At 39.9% G+C, this 21,315-nt stretch overlaps 1 protein-coding gene across 1 annotated transcript; it reads left to right on the top strand.

The window, feature by feature from the left end:
* The first annotated feature begins 4,582 nt into the window (after positions 1-4,582).
* Positions 4,583-15,382, top strand: qdpra (quinoid dihydropteridine reductase a). The gene is made up of 7 exons (XM_079250384.1): positions 4,583-4,757; positions 4,845-4,937; positions 5,641-5,737; positions 7,676-7,816; positions 10,298-10,406; positions 13,088-13,171; positions 15,207-15,382. Exons 1-7 carry the CDS (start codon positions 4,674-4,676, stop codon positions 15,307-15,309), a joined length of 711 nt encoding a protein of 236 aa, XP_079106510.1. The 5' UTR covers positions 4,583-4,673; the 3' UTR covers positions 15,310-15,382.
* The last annotated feature ends 5,933 nt before the right edge of the window (positions 15,383-21,315 follow it).

The following is a 21,315-nucleotide window of genomic DNA, read 5'->3' as shown; positions in this document are numbered from 1 at the left end:
AGAAGAAAGACAGGAAGGAATGGGATAATACTTTTGTTTACAACCATAAAAATAGTGTGTATTTCGCTCACTCACACTAGCTTTCATTGTGTGTATGCTTGCGTGTGTCAGACTAGACAAACCAAGCATTTATTCCCCATAGCAGAAGTGTGTGTCATATCCAGGTGAGTGTGACAGATCGGGGGCTTCAACACTTTGACAACAGAGCCAAGGCCAACTTGTTTGTATTATTCATGAGAGCTGGGGATGTCTCATCGGCACAACTCTTTGGCGCAGTAGAGATAACACAGCAGCAACATAATGGCATGATGTAGCTCCTTCTGTGTCATAAACAGTGCAGTCTTATAGCAGCCCCTAGTGCTCACTGCGTGAAATCTAAAGGGTTGGAAGCCACGCAGCCAAACATTGTTTATTATGTTGCGCTAATTTAGAGATTAGATCAAATTCAGCGTGACTTGTGTGCAGACAAATGTCAGCAGATGAGCTGGGTACGGCATGCTGGGCTGGTCCAAAACAGTGTTGTCAGGGATCGCTGCCCTGCATCTTTTAGTTCTTACCGACACCAGCACACCTGATCCAGTCACTGAACTGCTCATCTAGTTATTTTCAAGTCTGCTAAGAGCCATTCATTTGAGTCAGATGTGTTCAAGCATGGGGACACCTGAAACATGCAGGGTAGAGGTCTCCGTGGAGATGGATTGAGAAATACTGATCTGAAGACATGTGCTCCCTAAGATGGCTTGATTGAGCTAGAGTAGGGATACCCAAGTCCAGTCCTTGAGATCTACCATCATACAGCTATCCTTGCATCCTTTATCCAACACAAATGAATCAAGTGGCTAATTTCCCTCATCTGCATGTTACTGCAACTCTGCAGAAGTCTTGTAATGAGCCATTCATTTTATTCTGGTGTATTGGAGAAGAGCTACATCTTAAACCTGCAGGATAGTAGATTTCAAGGACTCAACTTGGGCACCTCAGAGTTGCCTGACTATAATGTTGTTTTTTTCTAATAATTAATTATTAATCATCAAATTATATTGTGCTTGAAACTGACAGCTTCCTGTGTTGCAGCTACGTGAAGAAGCCTTTGACTGAACACAATGAGGTTTCTTTATTACGTGGAAAAGAAGATGATGTGAAGAATTATCCATTATGTTCAGCATTCTTCTCTATGGAAGCGTAGAGCTGTCATCCTCATAAAAAAAAAAAAAAAAAAAGTTTGGGCCTTATTACGTTATAACGTGATAGTTTATTGTAAAAACGTGAAACGTATCACGTTATAACATGATAAGTTTATTGTAAAGACGTATAACCACTTGAACGCTGGAGGGATTACATCTCTCAGCTGGCCCGGGAGCGCCTTGAGACCCCCCCGCAGAGTTGGCGAATGTGGCTGGGGAGGGGGGGCTTCCCTGCTTAGGCTGCTGCCCCCGCGATCAGAACCCCGATAAGCGGTAGAGGAGGGATGGATAGATGGCACTTGGATGCACCGATGATGTTTGCATTCATAGCGATTCTCGTGCCGCTCAAGTTTCAATGAGAAATGATGCCACGTCATGGGGATTGGACTCATTTTTCCTTCTGTACAGACCCATGCCTTTTAAAACTGTCCTTAAACTACGCATATTTATTACAATGGATCCAAAGTGTTCCAAAGCACCATAATTTCACAATGTCTCAACCTAAGTATGAAGAAAAACTCTATCAAGTCCTTAAATGAGCCATTTGTAATCTCCTACCCACCCCGCACACAATTTCCTCATCTAAAGTTGAAAATTACCCAGTTCACGTTTTCAGATACGTGATATATTTCACGTTTTTACAATAAAACTATCACGTTATAATGTAAGTGGCTTTGAGTCCAGCCCAGGAGCTTTTTCATCAGTTCACCAGATGTCATGCTGACAGGGTGCTTCAGTTCATGGTGCCTGGAAGGCCCGCCTGTTGTGGATCATGTTGGAGGAGGCTTGGGAGCCACAGAGTCTGATTCCGTGCTGGTCCTGAAGATCATAGCTTTTGGCGAAGATACTCAGAATGATTGTTAGTCCAACTTCATCCACAGTGAGATGGATACGGGGACCACATTTCAGGACAAAGATGGAATGCAGAAAATTGTTTAATGAAAACAGAATCTAACTACTCCATATAGAGAAACTGGGGAAACACAACATATGATCTGACAAATCACTGACTGATACCAAGGGTATTATAAATGAAAGAAAAGACAGAAACCAGTGGATTGGGTTCACAATCAAAACCATGTGAACTAATGAACAGGAAATAAAACAGAATGTAAAATATAGGAGGGAGGAACTACAAAAGAGCGCAGGAAAAGGTGCTACAAATAGCAAGACTAAGGACCCCAAACAAAACCCACAGATCATGATTGTAACTATAACAATCTAATTTTCATTATATCTTCTCCTCACATTCCAAACTGATCCACATAACGAATCATGTAACTTAAACTTGTTGGCGCAGCCAAACGTCATCAAATGACAAGACGGTTATACGGCTGTCTACAAAACACAAAAATAATTTTCCTCTACAACCAGAAGACTGTTTTTATTGTCGTGCCAACAAAAAAAAGAGTTGGTTTTGTGAGGATTGTAAGTAAATAGTAGCATAAATAAATTCAAATAGCAGGCGGCAACTGGAGAAAAAGTATATGTAAATAGTTTCTATTATGTGTTTGTTTTAATGACTTTTTTTGCTATGACAGTCAAGACTCCAGAGAATTATATGTAAATCGCAAAGGGCTTAGTCCCAGTTGATCTGTTGATATTTCCACAAAGTACCATCAGTAATGAATTCTGTTTTCGTTTTTGGTTTCCATGGAGCCGAATCAATTAATACATTCCTTTTACACAATTTTCATATCATATTGTGCGTCTTGAAGACAGAACATATGTATGTTGACTGTCCTTTAAAGGACTGAGCAACATGCATTTTTACAATAGAAATAAGAAGAAGTTGCACTTTGAGTTTTAAATGTTAACTACCATCTTTACAATTTATTAGAAAACATTATTCTCATTAACATTGTCCAAAGAACATTAAAAAAGTGCGCAAAAAAAAAAAAAGACCTAGCTTATTTCCTAATGTGAAGGTTAAAGGTTTTTAGTAAATACATTATTATTACACTGATCAACATTGTAACTGACTGACTGATCTTAATTAGGTGCTTATCATGCAACCAAATAACCTACAACCAGTCAGGATTTGAACAAAGATCATCTGAGTGTCTTGATGTGTCTGGTACTGACACATTAGGACTTTGGGCTTGGTTCTCAAATATAGTTTCAAACAATTTGGAGGCTAAATGAACTTCAGTCCCTTTGTTAAGTAGTTTTAGCAGAGTCCACTCTTGGGGTACATAGGGGATTCAATTCAATTCAATTCAACTTTATTTATATAGCGTCAAATCACGGCAATGCCATCTCAAGACGCTTTACAGACAGAGGGGAAAACAATGAAGGCCAATTCATAATAGCCTATATAAGGAAACCAACAGATTGAGTTGAGTCCAACTCAATCTCCCATCCTGAGCAAGCACACTGGCGACAGTGGGAAGGAAAAAACTCCCTTTTAACAGGAAGGAAACCTCCGGCAGAACCCGGCTCAAGGACAGGCAGCCATCTGCCTCTGCTGTGTGGGGGGAAGAGGACAGAAAGACAACAGACAACAGGAACTGCTACTCCCGGCCAGGGAGACCTGCTGAGACAGGAGACATACATGTTAACGATGCAACACTGTTATGGGGGGGGGGGGGGGGGGGGGGGGTAAAAGAAAGAGATAAAGAGAAAAAGAAAGAAGCTCAGTGTATCAGGAAATGTCCCTCAGCAGTCTAAACCTATAGCAGCATAACTAAGGGATGCTAACCATCCCTAGCTATAGGACTTCTCAAAAAGATAAGTCTTCAGCCTAGTCTTAAAGGTGGGGAGGGTGTCTGCTTCCCTAACACTAACTGGGAGCTTATTCCATAAGAGAGGGGCCTGATAACCAAAGGCTCTGCCTCCTGCTCGGCTCTTTGAGACTCTAGGAATCACAAGTAAGCCTGCAGTCTGCGAACGAAGTACTCTGCTTGGTATATAAGGAACAATGAGGTCTTTGATATATAGTGGGAGTGCTGTTGGCACGTGAGGTATGTGACTGGTCATGATATATATTCTAAGATAGCTGGCAAGTGTCAAAGTAACATTGATGACTTGTAAGATTAACATTTTTATTGGTTTTAGTGGTTGTTGTTTCTCTGTGTGGCTGAACGCAGCTGAGCCATAATTGCAAAAGCCTTTGTGAGGTTTGGTCCAGTTTGTTGAGTTATCAACATTTTTAAACTTTTTTTTTCTACTAGCAATAATTAAATGCTAAATATGTTGCACTTATAGTGAACCTTATTACGTTATTTTATGTTCTAAAAATAATCTAATACATCTTTATTTACCGATTCATACAAACAATAGGCTACATTCAGAATTTAGGTAAACAGACACTTACAAACATAACCTGGGCATGATTGTTGTAAATCCAACAGTCATTGAACGCAGCAATAATTCTGCCCACTTGTTGCTCAAGCTGGGGACGCCTCCTTTTCCTCTTTATCTCTGTGCATTTCAGCTGCAGCTCTGCAGCCTTCTCCCACATTGCTGACCACGGAACAGAGCGTTAACATGGCCACTAACCGGGTGATAGTGTACGGAGGAAGAGGCGCTCTGGGCTCCAAGTGTGTTCAACACTTCAAATCCAAAGGATGGGTGAGTGATAGCGGCTAATGCTAACTACATGCTAACTTGGCTAAATATAACCTTAATCGTGTGTGTTTTTTTGTGTTTATGCAATAGTGGGTCACTTGTATCGACATGGCTGCTAATGAAGAGGCGAATGAAAACGTGATCGTGAAGTTGACTGAATCCTTCACCGAGCAGGCAGGACAGGTGAGATGCACACCGTCAGTCCTAAATCATTTCAGAGTCAACCCACAGCTAACAGGGGCACGAGGTTACAGAAGGGTTTTTTGTTGTTGTTGTTGTTTTTGTTTAATTTTTGTTTTGTTTTTTTCCGTTCGCTACTCTCAAAGAGGTTTACTTACTTATATATTAAAACATAAAACACGAGTAATTTAGCCCATAGATCTCACACAAATATATCCATTATAATTGTCGTTTTTCCAGTGCTTCTTGAACGCAGCATTAGCTCTACTCTGCGAAGCAAGTTAATGCTAATAATCATTTTATTTTTTAAAACATAAAATACCCACATCCTAAACATAAAATTGTGTTAATACCTGGCTAACGTGGCAGTTTTCTTAGATATATAGAGCTACTTATATTTTACATCTCCAGATTAATCGTTCTGCAGATGTAATGTATCATTTATTATTATTTGTAATAGTCCAAATTATGCTTTTTGCACTGTTGAGTTAAGCGTCACATCTTGTCTTTTCATCCTGTTATTTAGAATTTTTATATACATGCTTATATGAATGCCTATATGTGGCCTCTTCCTTTTTATTGTTGTCCTATATTAGCAGATCCGAGCTGGTGTGTGAAGTGAAATATGGCTGACCTATAAATGCCCTTCAGGTGGTCAATCAGCCCAAAGGCTTCATGAAAAGCACTAATTTCTCATTTTGTGCAGGTGACGGCAGATGTGGCCCAGTTGTTGGGGGAGCAGAAAGTGGACGCCATCTTGTGCGTTGCAGGTGGATGGGCAGGAGGAAACTGCAGTTCCAAAGGTCAGAGTTCAAACGTTTGTTTGCTTTGTCATTAATCATCGGCCAAATTTTCTGTAGCTTGTCGTGTTTGAATTTAGGGATGGTAAATGATTCCTAATATCATTATGTTACATAAATTGTATTGTTTGGTTTGGAAAAAATGTGTATGAAATTAAATATTTTCTTCTGTCAATGACTATATTGCCTTTTAGAAAAGCAACACAAATGCAGAAGTGGAATGAATTATTATCATCTTCCTTAAGTTCAACTGTCCGACAATAAGTATCCTTTATATTATAATCACAAAATTTCTTTTGGGACAAAATAAGTAAAGAGCTGAATGAGATTAAATGACACCACTCCAAGGCTTTGTATACAGAAATAGGATTATCCAGAACATCTGATTATCATAGAAATAAATACAGGCGACAGGACGGGAACCTCTCACCAAGCTAACCTAGCTATGATTAACTTATAATTTTACTGAATGTTATCAAATAGTTTTGAAACTGGGCCTTTATATAGCAGCAAGATTACAGATTTACAGATCACTTTGTGCAGCAATAAACAGTTCCATGTGATCCTGCCATGCATGCTTAGCCCATTCTGACTGCTTGCAGAACATCCATGACACAGAAAACAGAGAGGAGAATCAGTGTGCATAATGATTATGTAGGTACCATGAAAAAAAGTCAGCTGGTAGTATTTACTCACTCTCAGCCTCATCCGTACACTGCAGCTGTGGTCAGTGATATTTATACCTGAGGGACAAACCCACTGGGAACAATGCAGAAGAAAATAGCAAACACTATATAAGTTACACTTCTGATCTAATGCACTTTCTAGTTACAGTTTGTCGTTTGATAGAATAGAATAGAATAGAACAGTTTGCAGTCTATGCTTAAGCCTGTTACATACTCCACGAGAAGCGAGAATTTTTTTCTTGTTCTCAAGGCTCCGAGAAGAAAATGACGTCATTTTGTTCTCGCGGACGTGTTTGAGGACAGTTCTTGACACACCGGGCTGGCAGAACTTTTTTCTTGCGGGGCTGCGGGAAGTATCGTGTGATTGGTCAGACATTGGAGGTGGGCGTCGTTAACACAGAGAATGTATGCATGAAGCGGAATTGCTGCTTCCGTGTGTTTGCTGTTGCTGGCAAACACACGGCAAAAGTGTTTTGATAAAACACCTTATTGAGGTGGTGAGAAAGTACGAACATTTTAACATGTGGCAATAAAACACTCGGACCCAGCCGAGTGCACAACCCGCCCTGCCGCGGACGAAGCTGCTCCTTAAATATGAAACTAGAAACTCGGAGAGCGGAAATTTCCGCCAAGCACAATGTTTAAGAATCTTTAAAACATTCCTGGATCCAAACGGTGATCCTGATCACCACCAGAATTTAATCAGTTCTTCATTTTTACGTTTGCAACAACTCTTGAAATATTTATAAAATCCCTCCGTAACCTTTTAAGTTATCTTAAGCAAAAAGACGCCGGGGAAAACAACCTCCTCGGCGGAGGTAACAACCGGGTTCATTGCACCTAAAGCAGACACCGCCCCCCTGCAGTGATCCCTCCCCGCTGCAGACGTGCTTCTCGTGTAGTATGTATGGACCTGCCGAACAAGACGTTTTTTCTTGTTCTTGCAGCCTCAAGAACAAGAACTCAGTTCTTGCTTCTCGTGGAGTATGTAACAGGCTTTAATCCATAAATACACACCAGTCAAAACTGGAATCCAACTTTGACAAACACTTGAAGCAGTGTATTTAAGAGTAAGCTGACTCCGCTTGTCATATAACATAAAGATTTAAGAGAGTTTCAGGTTTGAAGTTTCATTCTACTTGAAAGTAATTGTAAACGATTTCCCAGAACAATGATAGCTCATCATTGCTGCATCTATCGAAGGTGAAAGAAACCTGAAAACTAAAGAAAAATGTTTCTTCATGATCTTTTTCAGATTTGTACAAGAACACAGATTTGATGTGGAAGCAAAGCGTATGGACTTCCACCATCTCCAGCCACATTGCTGCTCGGCACCTGAAGTCCGGAGGGCTGTTGACTTTAGCTGGAGCTAAAGCAGCCCAGTCAGGAACGGGAGGTGAGAGGGGATTTTTATTGTGTCTGGCATCATCATTGTGAGCTGTTGACCAGGTTTGCTTGTGCATTATGTCTGGGTTACAGCCTTTGACCAGGGAACTGATACACAGGCCAGGGGGTGGGCTATTTACCCAGCTCTTAACAGAAGAGAAAATGTGCTTTTTGGGGGGGAGGGAGTGGGGAGGGGGTGGATGGATCTAAGAGAGTAGAAAATCAGATGGCTGATGGCTCCAGAGATGCTTTCTGGTTGGCTTCTTTTTATAAAGGAAGCTCTCACTTTGGACTGTTTCTGGCCTATAAATTATTCATTTTATTTGATCAGTTTAATTGTCTGCAGCTTTATCATGTGACATCCAGTCCAGACAGGGCTGGATGCAGGGGTCATGTGTTCCAACCAGCCACGTGATGGACTGAGGGCCAACACCAGCCCCTCAGACCTCTGGCTCAGCAGTCTGCATGGAGCCGAGAAACTCATTGTCTGCTGGCTTTGGAAGAGACGGTGGCCACATGGACAGATAGTGTTAACGCCACTGAAACAGAATGAAGCATCTTATTGCTTCTCTTTCGTCTGAGTCCGTTTATGCTCTCTAGTTTTTATTGGAATGTGAAATCTAATCTTGCGTTGTGTTTTATCACAGATTGTTAACAGGAGACGTGTTAAGAAGTCAGTGTTTAGGTACAATCTCACTTTGAGTGCTTTGATCAAACACACTGAGTGGAAAGTCAGGGGGTGCCATCCAAATCCAGATCATCTGTGCAAACAAAAACATATTACGGTGGCTTATTTTATTATATTAACTTTGTATTTTGAGCTGGTTTATTAAGGTTTTATGAAAAGATGGGCTATAAGCCGGTGGATATAGCCAACAGATGTGCAGGTTAACAGAGCAAAAACAAAGTGTGTTACACCTGCAAGCTTAGTATCACAAGGGCTGCTGTGCACCAGTCATCTAGCGTGTGTGGAACTGTGTGGTTTTCATTTAATTCCCTTCCAAACAGAGAAGGGTGATGTGTTTCAGCTATGGCTCAACCCACGCTGCAGCCACGTGCCATCTTTTATTTTCCTCTTTTTCATGCATGAAAGAAGCATTGAAGCAGTTTTCAGACAAAAAAAAAAAAAAAAACCTGTTATTTGTCTTTATATGACCTTACATCTCTTAATTTCAGTATGTGGGTAGGTATGTTGTAGAAATGAAGCTAATGTCTTATGATGGATTTCTGTCGATCTGTATAGATGTGTGTGGATGCTTTTGTTTTACAACTCTTTTCACATGATTCTTTGTAATCATGTCAAGCATTAATTCCACTCTGCATGTATAAACATGACCAAATTAAGACAAGTAAAAAGACTAAGATTGTGAACACAAACGCAATAGCTGAACCATGCACATCCCCTACAGCTGGTGAGATGCTGCTGCAATTTTTGGTTGTTTGCCAAAGCACTTCACTTCCAATGCAGCTCATCAACATGAATGGCTTTCATTTCTTCCTTTTTTGGATATGCTTACTCAACCCATGAGAATGAATGAGAATAATAAATTAAATCACAATTATAAATCATCAGAACTGAAGCCTTAAAGATAAAATCTGAGTAAATTTTGATAAAACTGAAGTTTTAAACCTGCATAAATGATAAGTTTTATCCTTGTTGACTTCCGATCAACGCATCCAACCCAAGCACTAATCAGATATACGTCATGTCTCCCAGCTGTCTCGCATCAGGTTCTGAAATGCATCTGTCTGAATTTTCAAGCTTTGTTTTAACATTTCGAACTCAAGCTGTCCCTTTCAGACAGGCTTACACTGAGATCAAAGTCTTGACTGGATAATTGCATTTACCATTTGATGGTCTTTAGAGACGACTGAGCATGTCAGGCAGAAGTGACATGTCTAAACCTGTGGACTGACCTGGTGGTAGCTAAGTAAATCTGTGTGTGAACACAGCTGCATGGCTGCTGCCTTTAAGTCTTAGTTCTCTTTGAGCTGGACTGCAATTTGCTCTTTTAGAGGCAAAAATGTTTGTTGCCACCCCTTGTTCTCATTGGCCAGTGCTTTATAAGCATGTCATAAGATACTTGAGGGGGGCGAGTAGATGTTTGGCATTCCTGTTTAGATATTGGGAAGAGAGATGCTTTCTGTTTCCAGATGCTGAGGATTAGAAACATTCCTGCATTTTCACCCAACCTGGGCTCATTTACAGCTTCTGTGTCACAACACACAAAACTTCTTTTTTTTTTTTTTTTGTTTAAAAAAGAAAGAAAGAAAAACTTGTTCTCTTAGTGTTTAATATAATTTTAAATAAATGGGACTTTCAATCTGTCTGTAGAAAAAAAAGAAAACAAATAAAAAACAAGCACTGCAGAACATGATCCAGGCCAGTTGTGACAACTTAGGAGCACATGAAATGCATATGGTCTGTTCTCCCTCCATAGACCTACTTTTCCCCAAGACACTAAAATAATGCTCCATCTGTAACCTGCAGGCATGATTGGCTACGGCATGGCCAAAGCTGCTGTCCACCAGCTGTGTCAGAGCCTTGCAGCAAAAAACAGTGGTATGCCACCAGGAGCTGCAGCTGTTGCTATTCTCCCGTAAGTACTGAAATGACATGTTGTTGTTTAATGGTACTTTTGTGGCTCACTATAAACCATATCGCTTCAGTTTTCCATGGGAAATCTCTGCAGATCACAGATGGTAGCCTGAAAGAAATAACCAAATGAAAACTGATGGCCTTGAGGAAGAAACGGTTAAGTAAACGAGGGCTTACTTTCTTCTTTGATCAGTGCTGATTTGCAGAAACCAAACCTGAACAGGTGAAGCTGCAGTACGACTTCCCCTTTTACTGTTAGTTTGTATCTTCCAAACTTTTCTTTGAATTCTTGCTTTGACTGAACATCAGGCCAATTTAAAGTCCTGTTCAAGGTGCAGTGTGTAGGTATTTGATAAAAGAGGTAGTTTCTTAGCAACCTGGTTTGTAATTCTGGTGGAGATGCTAACTAGAAGCCAGATCCAGAGGAAAGTTTCTAAATATGAACTTCCATATGAAGCCTTGTGTTCACCTCTCTCTGTCTCGACATGAAAAATTCTAATTAACTTTTATTTTGTCAAGGAGCTTGAAGTTCTCTGCTCTGTTGAACTCCTCTGCTGTGTAACTTCATTCATCTCCTCACCACTGTCCCACAATCCAGTGCTGTTTCTGTGAAAATCTCCAGCTTTCATTTATTTATTTTTTTAATGTTCTCATTATAGAAAGGGATGTTTGGTTTCCAAGCGTCTCCCCAGTTTGCTTGGCATCATGTTAGCAGTAGACGACTTCTTCTAAAAGATGATTCATCCAAACCAACTGAGCTCATGAGAGGTTTTTTTTCCATCTTTTTTCTTTACTGCTGGTGTTTTTATTCCAGAGGAGAAAATCATCTGTTTTCTTGCTTGCGGCTTTCGTCCCAACTGTCAATCAAAGACTCAATGTGTCACACTTTCCACTTTCCAACCATCCAGTAGATGAACAAATAAAACTTGGGTTGCATTTGAATGAATATTTTTACAGACAAAAATGTGTTATCTCAGAAAATAATTCTTTAGAACATCATTTTATATTAAGTCAAAAGTGTTAATTTACGTAAAATATGTATATAGCACTAAAAGCAAAAAAAGTTATGAGAAATTCCTACAGCACATCCTGACTTGTGTTAATCAGACCAGCTTCCTCATTTATAGCAATAATGTGAATAACCTTGCTGAATTCATAAGGAGAACTCGCAGGTTTCTTGGTTAGGGTTAAAAATACTCTGAAGTTTCTAAACTGCCTCAAAACTGCTTCATGATATCTTTATTCAGAACATCTTTTTGCCTTTTTAAACTCCAGATTACCTGCAGAATTTCATTAAAATGTCGACAAGTATAGGAAAAAAGTCTTCCTAGACGACATTAAGATGTTTTCAGTTCAAGTCTCGTAATGTATACAGGTATTTCCTGTGTGTAGAGTTTCACTTTGATCCCATTAAACCATCAAGGGAAATCAACAGAACTAGAATTATCTTTGTTTTAATGTGACATGGTTATAATCCACTCAAGTCCAACATTTGTATCATATGAAGAGCTACGAGTAATGGCTTGCTGCACAATTAGTGTTTTTTTTTGTTTTTTTTTTGTCAAATGCCAAATTGCATCCCAGAATCTGCAGAATGAATTGATGGTTTGGCTTAAAAATGCTGCCTGTATTTACTTGAATGTGAAATTGTTCTCACTGCATCTTTAAATACAATAATGATGCATGATCACAGCTGTTGGGAGGACTGAAGATCAATGCTGTTGTGCGGGGGAAAAATGATCCATGCCACTTAGTCTTTCTCACGTTTGGTGTAGAAGTGCTTGGTGCAGGAATAAATGGAACAATTGATGTCGCTAGTTTCTGGTTGTGAATCATCTGCTCTGGATGAATAACACACACAGCTGCTTTTGCATCGCTGCCTCCGTTGCTTTCTTGGTGAATTTACAAGCAGATTTTGCACAGTCATCCTGACAAAAGAGAACAAGTTTTTAGGGGAGTATCTTGCTCGCTCTTTCTCGTTGGTTGTATTTTTCCCCCATCATGAGGCTGTGCTGAAGCTGCCTCCCCAGCATGCTGTCACATCTGGTTAGCATTAGCTATGACTTGCATTTGTTCTGCAGCCCCTTTCGTCTCCCTTTTATTCTGCTGCACATAGCATGAGTTCGCTATAATGTTTTTGTGCAAAACCCAAATAAAGGCTGAAGAATGTTTTCAAAGTCTGACACTATGGGAGACCTCATAACTGTCCTCACATCATGACATGAGTTTGCAGACTCACACTCTGAAGGGTTTGTAATGGTGGAACCACTCGGTGGAGATGTGGCTCATGTGCTGCAACTTCAGTTCCCTGTGGTGTGGGTAAGTGGACTAAATGGGGAGTCCAACCTACAATAAATGACTCCTTGTTGTTTCAAAGTACACCACACACTGAATTTTAATCCCAGTATGCATCTCGGAGCCCTCCAACGCAGGGTTTAAAAAATGGAAATTGATATGTTAAAATACATTTTTATTCCACATCTACACCCTTTTTTTTTTTTTTTTTAAATAGATTTTTCTGTAGAATACACTCTGAAAAGGATGCATGAAGCAACCACACTGTGAATTGAAGGGGACCGTAGTTCATTGTAAATGGAGATGCTGCAGTCTGCCAGTTCTGTTTCCTTTCTGCTGCTCAGAAGCAGCTGCTCAGGCTGATTGTCATCTGGCTTCATTTGGCAGCGTTACCCTGGATACGCCGATGAACAGGAAGTTCATGCCTGACGCAGACTTCAGCTCGTGGACGCCGTTGGAGTATGTCGCAGAGTGAGTATTTTTGTACAACTTTTCAGTCATTCTTTATTTGTGGCATTTTGCCATTTCTGTTGCTGCCACACTTTTAATGTGTCGCGTTGCCACAAACCTCTGCTGGAAACCTTTAAACTGCTTTTATTTTTGGAAATGAATTGAAAATGGCTTTGTTAAATTGATGTAAATGTAAAAACTTTTATTTGGCGTCAGAAGTGTATATTATCCAAACAGGCTACATGATTTAGTAGGTTTAATAAAAGAAAAAAGACAAAGCAAAAAATATGAAGACCCTTTTTTTTTTTTTTTTTTTTTTTTTTTTTTTAAATACCCCTTCCTGTAATTGGTTCATTTCAAGAATCTTAAATCATAATAACTTTTTTTATTTGTTTGTCTTTATGCCCTGCGGTTTCTTCACATCTTGGTTTATAACGGCTCTCCTTCCTGATGCTCCAACATGTCCTCATGTCTGACTCACGTTCTGTCTCACCAGGCCAGCTGTGTGCAAAGAAATTCAATTTCTCTCAGATCGTTCAGTCCTCCAAGACACTCTTTGATTTTCAGGGAACTGACACCGACACCATCATCATCATCATCATCACCACATTCTACTTTGATGCCTTAGATTGCAGAAATCTTTTCTGCTGGGATCAGTGGACATTAAAGTTACCGGGAAAACCAGCTGTGCACAGATAGAAGAATACAGAAGCAGAAAACAACAGATGCACACATATTTGTGTTACATTCCAAGACACACATCAGATTATAAGTGTCCTCTTCATAAAAATATAAACAAAAACAGAACGCTATAAAATGACGCTGTACTGCACTGCAGTAAGACGGTGATGCTTGTACTAGCTTCTGTATGAGTCTAGCTCATCAACTTTTCCTCTTTCCAGGTATTATGATAGTCATATCATGCACAGAGGAAAAAGTAAACATTATAAAATATACAAACAAATCTTCTTTCTACTATTCATCCTATTTGAACTGTATGATGGTGTACTTTAATGATAAATCTGATTCCTTCGAGTTTAACTACAAAAAATGAAAAAAAGATGGATTATAGGTTTTGTCATCATCCATTTTTGATTGAATCTAATACTTCAATAGCATTGGTAGGGGAAACTAACTTGGTATGAATCTTCTGATCTTTTTGCAAAAACAGATAAAAAGCCCACCAGGTCATGATTCGCTCCGTTCTGATTAAAATATAGCTGTGTTGAAGCAGTAAACCATGTCTCCAGAGGACAGTTTTAAATAAATGGCATGTATGTTTACAGAGTTTGCCTGGCGGTTGTGTCTGTGTACGCCTGCAGGAGATTAGATGGGATTTGATCCACTTTGATAATCTATGAAGTAACAGATGATAATCTGAGGATTGAAATAGAAACAATGCGGGTGACGGGAAATGAAGGAAGAACTTCTGTACTCTTATTATTGTTTCCATTACAAGCTATTTTCATTTGAAGCAAACAGTGTTGTTGTGAAGAGATTTTATGTTCTTTTGTGCAGCAGGTCCATTAGAGAAGTCATGTTGCTTGTTATTATTAGTTTGTTGCTGTTTGGACAAATGTGTAATAGTATAGCTGGTCTTACTTCAGATCATTCATTCATTTATTATCATAAGCGCTTAATCTGATGAAGGGTCGCGGGGAATCTGGAGCCTATCCCAGCAGTCTTTGAAGGAAAGGCAGGCTACACCCTGGACAGCTCGCCTGTCCATCGCAAGGCTACTTTAGATCAGTGCACATTAAATACATGTAAACGTAGAAACCGCCTCATGGAAGGCGATAAATACTGTACATAAATAATGTTTCAGGCATTGTCGACCACAGCAGCATTGGCAAACGCAGAGCTCTACATGTGCATTTAAAAAAACCATTGATGAGAAGTCTGATTGCATCATATTATGCAGCGTTGTGGTTGTTGATTATTAGAACTCTTCTGAACAGCCCCAGAGTGCGTGGGCATGTATGCATGGATCCAAAAAAATGTTTTGTAAGTTTTAGTAAAAACAAGAATGCTCTAATTTCTTTGTTTTTTCTTGCAGAACGTTTTTCAAGTGGGCCATGGGGGAAAACCGGCCGGCTTCGGGAAGCCTCATGCAGCTCTTGACCTCTGGAGGGGAAACCCAGGCTGTGGCTGCTCAGTAGAGGACAGAGCAGAGCTGTGGAGACAGTGGTGGGGGTTGGTAGAGCGGGTGGGGAGAGATAAAGATGGATGGAAGCGGAGAGAGGTTGAGATGAGGAGATGGAGAGGCACAGCGATAGCATAAAGAGAGGAGGAGGGGGAGGAAGAGAGCCAGAAGGCGAGATGAGGAGGGTTGGAGGGTGTGGAGGTGAAGAGGAGAGGGAGCGACTGAATGAATGGGGAAGGTGGAGAGATGGCCAGATGGGTTTGTTGTGGGAAAAAAGGGGGGTGGTATTCCTTTCAAATACAGCCTCACAGCGCCATCTAGTTGTAGATCACCACAACTGCCCTGCTGTAACGCAATCCGACCGTGTAAAATCTCTAGAAAAGGAGATGCACTGTTAACCAATGGACCATCAAGACTTAATCAAAGTATTTAATTTCATCTCAGAAATCAGTGGTGTGAAATTGTGCCAAGTGAGAAATGTGTTAATGTGCTGAAGGCTCATTCCAGGACTGTGCTGTGGCAGCAGGAGCTCATAAAGATGCATATTTGTGAAGTTTTAAAATGAGTCGTTTTGTACCGTCGTTATTCCGTCATAGTCGTCATAACAACAGTTATGTGTTAAACTGCAGGGAATTTGTGAGCTGACACTATGTTAACACTTCCATATCCACAGTACTTGTGTCCGTCCAGTGTCACTGTTGAGATTTGTCGTGTAGACGTTTCATTTTCAGGTGGGATTTCGTCTGAAGGGTCTCTGTTACTCTGGAAACCAAAACAAAACCGCTGTCGTCTCTCAAAAGGACAATATACATAAAATTGATGAGGCCTTATATGTAGTTTGTAGATACCAAGTCCAAGTGTCCTTTGTGGCGATGGTATGAAAAAGCTGCTCTGGTCCTTTTGTCAGTTTGTCGCTGTGTCCTGTAAACATCAAAATTGACAATAAATTGTCAAAATGAAAGTTTTTGCTCTGACTTTTTGTTCGTTTCAGTTATAAAATCTGTCTTTTACAGTCTGCTCTGCTGTAACACACAATCCTATTCTTTGAAAAGTTCAAATTAAAATAATTAATCTTTTATTGCCAGCCGATCTCACAAAAATATCAAAATTATTCAGTACTCCATAATTAGTACTACACACCTTAAAGGGAAAACTATTAAAAGCATGAGTACACAAGTTACAGTATTGGGAACTTCTGCCATTTATCATCATACAACAGTGTATCTAGTACTGGTGAGGAATATATCAAAATGCCTTATTGCACAAATAAAAACAGTAGCCTTGTCTTCCCTCACAGGATGGATATGAATATTTCTTTGGAATGATGCAGAGTAGCCTTAAACCTAATTGTAGTACATGTGAAAATAATCTCTGATTAGCCCAGTTCTGATGAAGTTAGGCAGTAAAACATCGGGCTTTAACACAGGTGGCTCAGATAAGTGCTCCAAAATGGCCTTTTTCACTTCAGAGAATTATCACCAGAAAAATGTCTTCAGAAATGTCCACTAGATGGTGCTCTTTAACAATGCTCTGCGTTGCTGACTGTTTTGCCAGTGGAAGTCATATTAATCAAATGGAATATGCACGGCTGTGCATAAGCTGTATAAAAATAACTTATCGAAGGGCCCTTTAGCATTCACTCTCCTGTGCACAACTGATTGCTGAGCATCCAGGCCTTTCACCTTGGCAAATGCAAATCTCTACAGCAGCGACATCTGGGAAGACATCATTCATTCATTCATTCATTCATTCATTCATTCATTTTCTGAACCGCTTAGACATCAATTTAAAAAAAAACTTGGATTATGACGAGCAGATCATTCTACTGCCCCATTCCTCTTTGCACAAAATATTGTTGTTGTTTAACCAACCCATATATTGCTTCTCAGCTTGGACCAGTAGGCACATAAATAGAGTGCTGGGCAGCCGCTGGGCCTTAGTCTTAAACTCCAGTATTTCTCCTGGCTGGCCACAGTTCCCAGGGACTATATGGCTGTTGACAAGCACACTGCTATAAATCACCATGCTGAGGATTAATAGGAAGGAGCAAAGCGGCCCAGCTCACTGTAGCTGATATGTATTTATTCTAGGTGGCGTTGCAATTCATCTCACTGTGTGGACACTGTGTGTGTGTGTTTAGTTGTATGTGTGAGGGCCTGAGGCAAATTCAACACGTCTATGCATACATTACCTCCCATGATGCCAGCACTATAGAGTGATTGCCCATGGGGAATCGAGTCAATGTTTATCACAGAAAGCGTTTCAGCTGATCAAAGATTACGGCTGACACAAAGCATGTTGTTTCTGTTTCAGCTGGGGCAGATAAGTTGTCATCCAGCACCACTGATGCTCCCGTTCTGTGCAGTGTAAACCTATGAGAGGCAAATTATTTGTGTGTCATGGGTGCTGCAGTGTGCTAAAGGGAGCTCATATGGGGTACTTGTGTTTTAAGCTTCTGTGGTATGCTTTTATTTATTTTATTTATTTTTTTATTTCTTTTCAGCTCTGTTGAGTTTCATGCTGGATATATAAGTATGACTGAAGTCTGTTGCCTTGATCTCTCACACACAGTAAACAAAGTTATATAACATCAACCAGATTATTTTGTGTAACAGGACGAGACAGACGGCAGTCAGATGGTTGAAAAAAATACACTTTTCTTTTCTTCCCAAGAGTCCCAGTAAGTTCACCCCAAGGTCAGACTGTGCAATGCTCAGACAAACTGGAACATCCATGAGTTAAATATCATTTTTCAAGCTTCAGTAATATTAATAAATGTTAAGCCTCATTGTGAAAGCATAGCTAGAGATGAACTGAACTTGTAAGATTTGAATGGAAGAGCTGCCAGGAAAGTCTCTTCATGGCAGCACAGCTCAGGTGTCAACAGCCGCATTTAAACAAATAAGACTTCTGTAATAATGTCCCTTAAACTACAGAGACCAAACTAAAGATTATATTGCACAGCATCACATTTGGAAGAAGCCAAACTCAGTATATTAAGACAAACGTCTTGTACAAACTGCCATGCACTGTGATGGAGGGTGATGATTTGGGCTTGTTTTACCTATAGGCCCCTGGCAGGTCACAGTATTTGAGTCATCCAAGAACTCTTTTTTTATGCTATAGTGTTTTAGAGTCTTCAAGCACTTTTTAAAGTTTGCTGCTACAATAAGTTAGAGAACGTGAAAGATGCTCATTTAGTTGCGATTTGTGGTTTGTGTCACTACATCCTATATTAGATCTTTAGCATGTGTTTCTGATTTGGATCCATCTATAGAAAAATGTGGCTTTATTTATTATTTTCTGTTAGGCCCAACTGCAAATGGACATATTAGACACACAAGGGACTTGTGTCTTATTGATCTTTTATCCCATTTAGTTTAAGATGTCTGCTTACTGCTCAGTGCCTGTGGTGCTTGATGTTGAAACTGGGGTATGTTGAAACAAAGAAAACAGGTGGATATCTTGGACAAATTGGATTGGCGATCTGGAACATTTTGTTCAAATTCATAAAAAGAAAAAAAAAGGAAACATAATGAGAGCATGATTTCCAGGAAATTATAAGCTAAAATTACCCCCCAAAAAAAACCAAACATACAAAAAAAAAACCAAAAACAGTCACTTAAACAGGTGTTTTAGTTGTAGCTCAGAAACCATTGCTTCCACTCTCCTAACAAGAGATCACTGCTGTGCATGAAGGCAGCATGTGCAGCAGTTGGGCTTTGAGAAAATTCAGGATGGTATGAGGGTAAAATTAATGTAGTTCAAACCTGGTTGCCAATGTCAAAATAATTCCTAAACTTTAAAACGATTGAATACCTTTTTTTTTTTATTTAAAATGAAATTGAGTTCACAGATTGTGCTAAAAACCATGTAGAAGATTCCCTTGCACAGGGAAAAGCTGCGGTAGCATTAGCCTTATTGACTGTGGACTGAGGCTTTCAAGCACAGTCTGTCTCAGTGATTCAATTCATTGTGTGAGGCAGGGAGAAGAGCAGCGTCCAGTTCTGCTCAGATGAAACCCCTCGAGGTGAATTTCCTGATTAGAACCCACCCCTTCCCACCCACAACCCCCCCTTTCCTCAAACTCCTGCAGTTGTGTGAGCGTATCTGTGCATCTGTGTAACATGCATGCGTGCACACTTGCAGGTTACCTGTGTGCTGTTCTTTTGTCTGTGGTGCATGTGGATTAACATGTTTGTGCAGTCTTATAGTACAAGCAGGTATAGAGAGTACACGTGATTCTGCATCCATGTGTGCATCTATTACAGCTGTGGACATGTGTGTGACATTTGTATGCATGTATTTATTAAGGTAAAGAACAACATATTTCCAGTTTTTCATTTTTCTTTTTCTTCCAAATTATTTGTCCATATTTTTAAAGTTTTCATGTGTCATCTCTTGTGTTGTTTTACTGAGAAATCCCGTGATGCTACAGTACTATGTGACTAATGGCTACACCTATTTCTTCAACATTCATGTGTTGTATCTGCATGGTTTTTTTTTTGTGTGTGAAGTTTTGTTCATTGTGTTTGTGTGTTGTAGGGGTTATGACTGAGATGGCGGGGTGCCATGTGGAAACCATTGAGACCTGGAGCAGCAACGAACATGGAAGGTGAGACCAGATGGTAGTGGTTAGCCCTTGGCTGCTCTTGGTAACCTGACCTGCAAGGGAGGACCCTTCTGCCTCCTGAGGACCAGCCGCCACATGTGTTGCGTGAGAGTGAGTGAACCAAAACCCAGGAACAGCCTCTCAGCTTCCTGAATACCTCTTCTCATAGCTGGGTCTGTGTTGTTGTTTTTTTTTTGTTTTTTTTAACTGACTATCTAAAACAACAAACTAGAAATCAGACAGTGACAGATCAGAGACAAGATCCTCTAGAGGTCGGATGTAGATACTGTTGAGATTTGTCTGTTGTCCTTTATATGATACATCTCAAGTAACAAGAACTGTCATTAGCATGAAAATGAATCATTAGCACACAATACACATTTGTCCAAGTATATTTATTAAGTAGCTCACTGCACTACAAAGTGTTATGTGAGAGATTTGTCTTAGTTAAAATAAGTTGAAATTGTTAAGAATCAAAGAATAAACAAATATATAAAGAACAGTTTATATATATTAAAAGCAAAATGCTAGTTAGCATGCTACAACATGCTAACTAGCTACAGTGAGACTGAACTCTTTTGTAAAAATCATATTAAACCTCATAACGAGATAAAGAGATAGTCTAGCAATTTAGACTAAACCTAACCCTATCCCCCACCCAATGTAACAGGGAGAGTATGGTGGGGAGTCTTTGACTCTGTTGACAGATGTGTTGTTACATGGGACCATCAGAGAGTTGGATTAATGAAGGTGACTAGCTTAGGTTGGCACTTTTTGTGCAGAGTCTGTATGAATTAGACTGACATGGAAACAATGATGTCACTCAGATTCAGTGATTTATTTCACGTTATGATCAAGCAGGCCCTGCGATGGACTGGCGAGCTGTCCAGGGTGTACCCTGCCTTTTGCCCAAAGACTGCTTGGATAGGCTCCAGCTTCCCTGCGACCCTTAATCAGACTAAGAGGTTAGGATAACGAATGAATGAATGATCAAGCTGTAAAGCCACATTACACACCTCCATTGGTACCCTATTTTATTGTCTCTGCTTTATTTAAAATGGCTTTGCAGTTCATATTTACACATCGTGCTTTATTAAAGAAGGTCACATACCAAATGAGAAGAGTCCTCTTTTTTGCAACCACAGGAGTTGGTCCTGTCGGCAGTTTTCTTTTTATTTCTTAAAAGAGAAAGTTTAAAACACTTCTATGTTGGCTTCATTTTTGAGATGGGAGGTTTCATCCATTTTCTCCCATCTTTTCTTTGCACACAGCATATGAATTCCCCTCCTGGTGGGTTTGAAGTCTGATCCATATAGCAAACCAATACTGTGTCACACATGCAGCAGTTCGCCATAAGGATTAGTTGGTGCAAGACATTCAGTCTCCAGCACCATTTGGCTGTTCAGATGA

The sequence above is a fragment of the Telmatherina bonti genome, assembly GCF_933228915.1.
Source record: "Telmatherina bonti genome assembly, chromosome: 12".
In the NCBI taxonomy this organism is placed as follows: Eukaryota; Metazoa; Chordata; class Actinopteri; order Atheriniformes; family Telmatherinidae; genus Telmatherina; species Telmatherina bonti.
Note: the sequence above shows the minus strand (reverse complement) of the source record. Positions and strands in the feature narration are given on the sequence as shown.